Source organism: Trifolium pratense, linkage group LG4 (assembly GCF_020283565.1).
Source record: "Trifolium pratense cultivar HEN17-A07 linkage group LG4, ARS_RC_1.1, whole genome shotgun sequence".
Taxonomy (NCBI): Eukaryota; Viridiplantae; Streptophyta; class Magnoliopsida; order Fabales; family Fabaceae; genus Trifolium; species Trifolium pratense.
This window is the reverse complement of record NC_060062.1, coordinates 9874397-9884616: the sequence shown is the minus strand read 5'-3', so window position 1 is coordinate 9884616 and position 10220 is coordinate 9874397. Positions and strand designations below refer to the sequence as shown.

General features: G+C 34.4%; 1 protein-coding gene across 5 annotated transcripts; it reads right to left on the bottom strand.

Annotated features, from left to right (window-relative positions):
* Positions 1–1079: 1079 nt before the first annotated feature.
* Positions 1080–8849, bottom strand: LOC123921033 (B3 domain-containing transcription repressor VAL2). Of its 5 annotated transcripts, none has more exons than XM_045973416.1 (13): positions 8561–8849; positions 8248–8381; positions 7127–7208; positions 6929–7030; positions 5885–6522; positions 5647–5743; positions 5352–5526; positions 4776–4852; positions 4279–4704; positions 3575–3624; positions 3286–3399; positions 3133–3200; positions 1080–2145 (listed from the first exon to the last, which is right to left on the bottom strand). In XM_045973416.1, exons 2-13 carry the CDS (start codon positions 8358–8360, stop codon positions 1385–1387), a joined length of 2703 nt encoding a protein of 900 aa, XP_045829372.1. In that variant the 5' UTR covers positions 8361–8381; positions 8561–8849; the 3' UTR covers positions 1080–1384. The 5 variants fall into 5 exon arrangements, with proteins under 5 accessions (XP_045829372.1, XP_045829374.1, XP_045829371.1 ...); XM_045973418.1 differs by having other exon boundaries at positions 4279–4596; XM_045973415.1 differs by having other exon boundaries at positions 5647–5755; positions 8561–8822.
* Between the last annotated feature and the right edge of the window lie 1371 nt (positions 8850–10220).

Here is a 10220-nt window from a genome sequence, read left to right as displayed (position 1 = left end):
TGGGTGTATCTAAAGTTGACATGATAAAACCCCTTTTAGGGAATAAACCATGTAATTGTTCTGCTTTTCCATCCTTCAGTAAGATACAGTGTTATTTATTTTTTTACTCAATATGCAGATATTTTTTTACTCAATATGCAGTGATATTCTTTATAGATATTGCAAAAAGCCAAAAACTGCTCATTCTGGATTCAGTTAGTCAATCCACTTATATAAAAAATTACATGGTTTCAAACTCTTTGCTCCTTCTGTACTCAAGATGATTACCCACAACCTCTCCTAACTCTAATAAAATATATGGATAATCTAAAGTGCGCTGTTAGCTTTTGTGTTTAAGGAACTATATACAATATACTATGAACAATAAAAACATGTAATTTGTAACTTTTGTTTAGCTTATGACTTGAGAATTTTAAATACATAACAAATCATGTTTCCCAAATAAATTTATAGGATAAATGTGTATTTTCTGTTTTGTGTTTAGAAAATTCCAAATTATAACTAGAATTAAAATAATCTTTTGCAGCTTTTGGTTGAGAACTTTTGCTTTGCTTGGATAAGTTACAAATGAAATTTGGAGAATTTGGTAGAATTTTTAAATTAACAAAATTTATTAAGTTTGAGACAGATGGAATTTTTAACTTCTTCTTGAGAAGAATTCATATTCAGTGTGAGATTCATTATATTTAAAAAATAATGTAACTTACTATTCAACAAAATCAATTTGTATACCTTAAGAGTTATTTTCTCCTATACCCTCTAAAACTAATAATCCCAAGGGTGAGAGGCTTTTCCAAACTTGTCAAGCACAAGGATGATCTGCTACAAATCAAAGTATGCTAGCAAAACAAAATTCAAACACATGTTATTCTATTGATTAAAATTCACGAGTCCTACCAAATTTATGTGGAGTTACATGACTAAGACTCATCTCAGTTATATGTTAGAGAGTGTCTTGTTAATAGTCCTCATATAAGCAATGTAGCTACGAAGAGTCACTAAATCGAGGAAACAAATTAATGAAGTTAACATTTAAAAGATGACAAACAAAGCTTAATAATTATGTAATTATGTAATTATGTAAGAAAGACAGTTCATTGAAACTCAACAGTCAACACACATAATAAACAAATACAATCAGATGTATTAATGTATTACCATGGCAAGAAGATGCTTTACTTCAACCCCTTGCCTCACACTGGTGTCAAACCTAAAACACAAGCATTTATAGCTTATTATATGTATAGTGGAAAAATTCACAGTTAGGACAGAAAAACAATATAGACATCCCAACCAAACCTCCTGTAATTTTATAGCATATGCAAGAGTTCTTGTATAATGACTTCAGAGTCTAGGGGAAAAAGAAAATGAAGGTGGCAGGAGTTCAAGAAACTGAATTGCTGTTTTCTTCAGGACTGCCTTCCTGTTCATGAACTACAGAAGCAGTATTGCAATCCTCATTTTGTCTTCCCTCACTCTCATTGGTTGTTTGTGCCTGCACATTTGAAGCTGAATTTGTTTGCTGCTCTGATATCAAGCTAGAAAGACCATTTTGCTTCAGGTATGTCTCCAATGGAAGATTTGCTTCTTCAAGTAGAGTCATCATGCTTAGAGTGTTTGGTCCAGATTGCACGTCATCCCGGTCCGGTTGGCAATTCAAGTCTAATTGTCCCGTTGCAGCTTCAGCCACTTGGTCTTGACTCCTTGAATCTAACTCATTTGGCACCCTTGCTTCATTCTCTGAACCATTAACTGGAGTTAAATGTCGAGAGGTGCTGTCTACTTCTGATTCATCCTTGGTCCTATATGATAGCTGATTTTTCTGAGCAATCTCAGCTTCACGTTCAGATTGACGTTTCTTCTTTCGCATCATCAGGGTTTTAAACCGACGTTTAACTGTCATGCACACGTTACAAGTGCACGTAGGTTTGTGTTTTCCCTTCCCACTTGGTGGCTGGATACAGACAATGCAGGAGCACCCAGGTCTATGACGAGGATGTTTTGTAGTGGTCATGACTGGTGTCGTACCAGATTCACTTGCATCATCTCCAAGTACGGCAGCATTTGCCAAAGCATCAAGACCAGGAGATTCGCGTTCCAGAGCTGGCCTCTGGCTTGCTGCTGCTAGTCTTTGTTTCTTGAATTCTATTCCAAAATGATGGATTTAAATGTTTTAGGGAAAAAGAATTTGTTGACATGAAAAACACGTCAACATCCATGCATAATAGTCACAAAATCACCATCCTTGATTATGTAGCATAATTTGGGATCATGGATTTGTTAATTTCATTCAAAACAGATAATGTGAGAGGTAAAAGCGGTTAGCAAAGAAGTATTAATAAAGAACTTGTTCGCAAAAGCAACAACTCTGTGGTAGTAACACCATATTGTATAAAGCATTACTGTCGGTCATATTCTTGTCATATTGGGTAAAAAGTCAATTCTTTCAAGTGGATGTACATAAGACTAATAGAGAAGGTACTAGGATGACATTTTAAAACATTATGCTTATCAATTTTGATACATTTTTTAACAATTCAAAAATGGAAATATATCATACATAAAAAGACAGTACGGAATATTTATAATCATCCTGTGCAAGTGTGCATATTTTTCCTTTCTGAACTTCTACACCAATCGTGCCGACATTCGATTCTCCTAATTCCTACATATGGACTAAATTTGTAAACAAGATACTAAAGAGGCTTTTGCGTGTTTCCTTTTAAAGAGACAAAAAAAAACCGACAAAACCAAGAACAAGAAGGAAATAGCTATAAAAGCTCATTAACAAAAAACATCTGCTCCAAATTTAAGAGGAAAACCCATTTGGAAACCCAATCTATCAATGTCATGTTCCTGAGAAATTTATTACTAAAGTAGAATTTTTTATTTTTTTTACAAATGGCATCTGTAAGTTGTTCAAAGTGATCGGAGATCACATTTCTAATTAGCACTCTCCCTAAAGAAGACATATTTCAAAACCATCCGTAACTACCAATAGGAAACTCTCAGAAAAGAAAATGTAATGTAAACTTATTAAAGATAGAACCAATTTTTACTAGTATTTGTTGATCAGCAGTAGCTATAAAAGCATAGTGTGTATTTAAATTAAAGCAAGAAATAGAGAAATACCCTTGTTCATTCTCAAAAGATTATCCAGTTCTCTTGGGTTCAATTCATTGGGAGCAGCACATGAACACCTGCTGACAGCATTGCAGAAGCACAAAGGTCTTACTAAACACAAGGTTTGGCAATAATAACATTACAATAGAGTCTTCTACTCACCTGCTTTGATCCCAAAAATTCTCCATACACGTCCACTTAGGGGGAATAAGTACATCAACTGGTAACTTCCGCCATTTTAAGCAACTATCACACTGTGTCCACTGCTCATTTATCCTATGGTACAATCATACTCCAAATTAAGACACTATTGAAATATACAAGCTTCTGTACTTGTCGAACTTTCTAATAGAAATCATGAAGTTCAATAGAAAATATACATGCAATGAAAAGAAGAACAAAAAACTAAATGAAAAGAACAAAAAACTAATAATGCAACCATTTATCTTACCCATTAGATCGTACCACAAAAATACTCTTCTTTCCGAAGACAGGAGGTTCCTGCATGAAGAGAAGTAAGTTCACACCTAAGCAAGATCTTATACAGGCTGTATAAGAAAAGGTAATCTTATCTACCTAGTCCAGACTTAGTTCAAAAGTTAAGTTATTATGACCTAATATTTTAGCTGTATACTTTATCCACACAAATTTAATCACTTCCATGTGTAAGGCATAAGATGAGCAGAGGAACTAAAATCTGCAACTCCAATACTGGTTAATGTATGTTTATTGACAGACTAATGCAGGTAAATTCCATGTTAAAAATTGAGTGAATTTTATGGACAACCTAATTGGAGGTTTGGGAAACTTATGCATTCATCCTTTCAAGGTTCAAAATGACACAGGCACACATCCCCTACCCATCAACTGTTTTTTAGAAGTTATGTGAGAAAAGTTCCTAATTTTAGAAGTAATATTTTCTTCTAATATTTATTTATATATATTCACCTGGAATGAAAAGTTTGTGCAGCAGATGAATGCACTAATTAGCTGATTAGAAACGAAAGATTCTCTATAATTTTGGCTCAACGTTGGTGTCTGAGTTATAACTCGACCTCAACAACTCTCCCTCATACAATCATTTTTGAAAGTGTGTCTGAGAACTTGAATGACATAATTTCATAAATAATTACTACTTATAAATATTAAACTCACTTCATATTCTTCAAATAAGTGATCCTCAATCATGACAACACTTGGCTTAACTTCTGGAGGTGGACGAAGTAAATCCTGAGCCTCTTCCCAAGTAAGTTTCAGCTCCAGTGCATCCTGGCTATCAATAAGCAACCTCTTACTTTTTGACCCAATATTCCGAGTTCTTTTCTTCTCGGGAACCAGCACGGGTGGCAAAGACAAGGCATCTCTTTTCCTGCTTTCGGGCATTTCTACATTATGCCAATCCATGTCACCACCAACTGAGTTCCACTTTTTAGACAGTGCATTTAGGTGGGTTTCTGAACATCCCTTTTGAGACTGAAGAAGGCCAGAATAACCACTTAATATAGGTAAATTCTCATAAACACCAGAATAGGAAGTTTCACTTGAATGAGAACCATTGGGCTTATTAGACGGAAAAGTTTCCTGCTTAATAGGTAATTTAATATCAATTCTATAAGTTTGAGCTTGTTATTTGAGCTAAAATTGGCTATTACCTGTACTGAAGCAGAATTTGTTGCCTTCCTGAACCCCATTATAAGTTTCCCCTCAGGGTCCATACGGCTAAATGTTACTGCAGCATTTTTTAGAAAAGTTTAAATTCTTTGTAGTCAAATTAGAAACAGTACAGAAATCAACTGCTTTTCATAAAAGAGAACCCATTTGAACATATCCCCACCCCCAAAATCAAGCAAATTTAGTTCAATAATTTTGGCACTTTGTAGAAATAACAACAAAAAATTATCGGTGAAACTAGAACAAACTTCATAAAATTCCTCAGAAGACAAATGAAATAAAAGAAAAGATTCAAAAAATATTTGTAGTCATTATCTAAAGACAGCATATCTTCTAGGTATGATTAATTATTTGTTACCATATTGAGCCAGGAATTAGCAGAGATTCTGATGGGTAATAGGCATACGTAGGGCCAAAAAAGAAGAGAAGAGTCATAATCTCTAAATTTAGCTAATGTTGCAGTGAAGAAAGACTAATAGAAAAAAGAAGGTTCCTGTGTGGTTTATATACTCTTGGAATGGTAATTTATCAAATTCAGTGGTTCTCACTAAACATACCAGTATCCCCAGCTTGCAGTTGCATAGACTGGATACAGGGCGTTACGCCTTCTAAAACATACATCCTGCTGTTATTATTTGGCCAAAATCTAAATTGAAACATCCATTCTTTTCCTTTCACATCCTGGATTCGCAAAGGAAGGCCCTCAGGTTGAGAGATAGGAGGGAAATATGCCTGCACAATGCCATCTTCTTTCAGTTTGACTCATCAAGAAAATAAATTTTAGAATAATAATTGGTAAATACAAAATGACAACAGTAGATATTAATTCAACGGCTAAGTTAAAAAAATTACTTCAGCACATGCTTTGGGGAGAACTAAGCGACCAATTCGACCAGCATCACTTGCGCTAAGCATCTTTTCAAAGAGTGGCACGATGGTGGAATTTGAGCTTGAACATACCATAAATCATGGTTAAGGAAATATTATTTAGAGGCAAAGAGTAATTGTCAAAACAATAACAAGTTATCACCTTGCATAAGTATCTTGCCTATAATTAACAATTTAAAGAACTAACTACAATGTTGGATACTCTCCCGATATTTGCTGCAACTCTTGATCTGTAATTCTAGGCCAATATCGCGGAAGCAACTGATTCCTTCCCCGTCCTTCGGCGGGAGGCCTTGCTATACGAACCTGAGACACCATGCCTGCATTTGCTTCTAAGCCTGGAGAGAGAGTTGGCCTAGGGGGTTTAGGTAAAAGATGGCGAGATCTAGATGCCAATAGAAGCGGAGCTGACATTTTGCTTTGTTCCCTTTCATCAACAAGGACATTATGAAAGGGATTCGAATTTACCAAAGGAGCGGCAAGGGTCATACTCAAATTTGTCTGTGTCAGTGATTCATATATATCTTGCATGTCGCCTGCCTTATAATTCTCTCCTTTGGCAGTCCTAGACGATCCATTTGACTCACGATGAAATTGTGATACTAAAGTGCTTCCAAATTCTCCAACAGAGGGTAAAACTTCTGGTTTGATTTCTGTAGAAGGTCCATCCATATTAACATTGTGAGGTTTGAGCCAACACCTCAGCCCATCATTTTCTGTATAATTCCCTACTTGCATACCCCTTGCATTTAATTGGTTAGCCAGAGATAAGTATTGCTGCACACTGACATGTTTTACCTTTGCTGTCTCTGATTCATTAGGCTTTTCATTACCAGCAATCTGTCAAGTAAGTTATAATTGCCAATTTTGAGAACATACTATACAGTCAGACTTGAATATTGAAGCATCAATACAAAATAATCATATAGGTAAGAAGCAACATCCTATATATGGAAGAACAGATCTGAATTGCAGAGATCAGATCACCGTAAAAAAATTATCAGATCATTCAATTTACCCTCTAAATGGTAATCGATAATTAACTTACCAATTACAATATGAAATAAGATTCAATAAAAAAATAACCTAACCTGCTATCTATCATCATAAAAGAAAACATCATAAATTCTTATCGGTTTGGGTAAGTTGTCAAGATCAATAAACATAATAATATTTCATCTGTTTCCATAGAAGTAAATATCAGTGCAATAAACATAATATATGTAACATGGTGAACGGAGCTTACTGGTTGAAGTCCTGAATTACTTGTGCAGGTTATGCAGCTTACACCACCAGTATCAAGTATTTCAAGCTGTGATTTCGAAGCAACACATCCACAATGGAGACGCTGCAGATAATAGAACAAATAGGATCATTAAGTATATCATAGAAGGTTAAAATACTAAAATTGTGGGTTAAGAAAATTGATTCATACACACTCTACCTTGCCACACGAAGTACACTCTCTCCAACCAGAATCTTTTGCATGGAAAATATCACAAAATGCCGATTGATCATAAGCAGAACTAGAGTAGAGAAAAATCCAGTGTAAGAATCTGAGCACGAAGTTGTTTCTTGGTAATGCCTAACTTCGACCAAGTAAAAAATATTTGCATCCTTACTAATCATAGTCAATACATAATCTAAGGGTGTGTTTGATCTGCTAAAAAAATAAGGGATTGGCCAGGACAACCCCAGTTGTACGGCGTTTGATTTTAAAAATGTTTCTAGCACCGGACAAATTGGGGGCAAGGGACGGGACAAAAACTGATATTCTTGTCCTTCACTAAACCATGGAACAACTTATAGGGGCATAAATGTGTGAAAATAATAACAGCAACTTGTTCTTATATTTTTACTCTGAACTTGGAAGAAAACTACATCAGAAGACCCATAATCTAATTTCTAATTATCATATCGTGCTTATTCAACATGATTTGAACAGTGAAATTTCAACCAAAAAAGGAAGCCCTGTTCCAATCTTCAAAATCACACAAACAAACAAACAGGTCATAAATTATCTGATTTTTCATTTGTTTTCTTTTTAATTTATTTGCCCATTTTCATTAAATCTTATCTTATGCTACATCGTATTTATCACCAATAACTACTTTTGGATCATTTACTAAGAATATATCAGGATAATTAATACGCTAAAAACATAAATACGTGCCAAAATAACGTTTTAAACTATAATCTGCAGCTACAACAACACAATCTCCTTTGATGATATCAACAACCGCAACCACATACATTTTTTTAACAAACAAAAGCAAAAAGTTAAAGCGCAAAAATCGCCAACTATGAAAAATCAGGAAGCAGAAAAAAAAAACAGCTAAAAAAGGTCAAAACGACAAAACGGTGGTTAAGATTTATTTATTTGAGAAAAAATAAATTAACAAATTCAAAATAAAATCCCAAATTCAAATTAACAAAGAAATTCATAAATAAATTAAAAAAAATCAAATTAAATATTACTATTCCTAAAGATGTAATTCACTGTTGAGTCATTACAATTTCATATCAACGCACGCGTATCAATTTGAAATCTAGAGAAATCATTACCCGCACTTATCACATAGATCGGAAAATTCACCGGATCGAAGAAGCCAACCTTTACGCCACCGAATCGACGTAGATGTACCACACAACACGTTCATGCAACACCTTGACTCCATTTTCAACTTCAATTCCACAATCTTCACAACAAAATCAATATCAAAATATCAAAACCCTAACAATTGAATCAACTTAACAACTAACTAAGTTCAAAAATAGAAATCAAAATCAAAATCAGAATCCAGAGTCCTAGCTAAATCTAACCGAACAACGAAGCTCAATAGCGTCGCCGTAAGTTCGCGAGGAGATTTGAGCTTACCGGCGGTTATGAAGATATGGCGGCGGTGGCGCGTGTGGTGGTGTGGTTTACGATTTGCATTTGCGAGAGTGGTGAAGTGAGTATTGATTTGAAGTTGGTTGAATCTAAGAGGAGGAGAAAGAGTGGAAAGAGAATTGAATTGACGGTTATTAGAGAGAAAATGAGAAGAAAGAAAATGAAGGTGTGGAATTAAGAGAGAAGCGTGTGCATGGAGAAAATAGAAAGAGGAAGTAAAATGCATGCACGATGAGATAGATGATTATACTTCAAGACTTGGCCAACTCCACCACTTGCTTCTAAGAATTTACTTTAATTATTTTAACTTTGTTTTATTTTTTATTATTAATTAACTAATATTGACATCATTATCATCACATTGTTGTTGTCATTGTTGTTATGTTTATGTTCTCCTGTTTTTGTGGGTTTAATTGGATTGGGTGTTTGGACTTTGAGTTTGGAACTAACAAAGTTTGGTCAAGTTGAAATGAATATGTTAGATTTGCAATCAACACATGATGTGCAAATGTAGGTTGTTTGCGGTGCGGTTTGGTTCACTTTTGAGCATAAAAGTTATTCTAATTGTGGGATAAAAATGCATGTGGTTCGGTTGATTTTTAAAAAGTCATTCAAACCAAACCAATGCGGTTTGGATTGATCCGGTTGGTGCGGTTTACAGCATAACGTTTCAGTGCCGAACAATTTTAAATTGTTAAAATACAAAAGTAAGTATATTTTTAGCGTCTCCACGGGGACTGATGCGATATCGATGTCATTCAACAATTAATATAATTTTAAGTAAAGGATTTTGAAGATTTTGTTAACGAAAGCTTGCGAAAACATGAAAGTAGTAAATATGATTAATTTGACAGAGAGATTAAATTGCTGGGATTATATTTCAATCGTTCATTCATACATATTCCCTTAATCAGTTACACAGATTCAGGTCATCTATCAATATTATCATGTATCGCTCGTCGAACGTTTTCGTGTCCAGATAACGCCAAGATATCTATTGCATTTATTAACCTTTGATGTCTCGAATCGTCAATCAATACAGTAGCATTAAGATTCGATACTCTAAGTGAATATTAAACTTAAATCTATGTCTAGAATTTAGAGTTCAATAGGTATTATCCTAGTTCTTAGAATCAAAAGGTATATGTCTATAACAATTCAAATCAAAGATTAAAACAATGAAAACAAAGATAACATCAATATTGAGAGACAACTAAAACCATATATCACACCATGATTAATAGAAACGCATACTAATAGAGTAATTTACACTTAATCCCAACAAAAGAGAGATTAACTATTCATTTTCATGATAGCTTTACAAAAGATAAAGAAGAAAAAAGATGAACAAACATTACAATGATGATTTGTTAACTATTGTTGTGCATCCACCTCCAAAACCCCTTGAATTTGGCTCCTGGATCTCTCCTGGACGAGTTTGAGTGGTGGGAATGGAATTCTCTATGTTTTGCAGCAACTAAAGGCTATTTATACAAGTCAGTAAATTACAGGCTCGCTAAGCAAGAAATGTCTCGCTAAGCGAGAAAGCTTTCTTCAACAATGGGTTTACTGACACATGTAATATTTGACAGCAACTGATTTTTCTGCAATATTTGACAGCTTGCTTAGCTTCATTCCACAATCC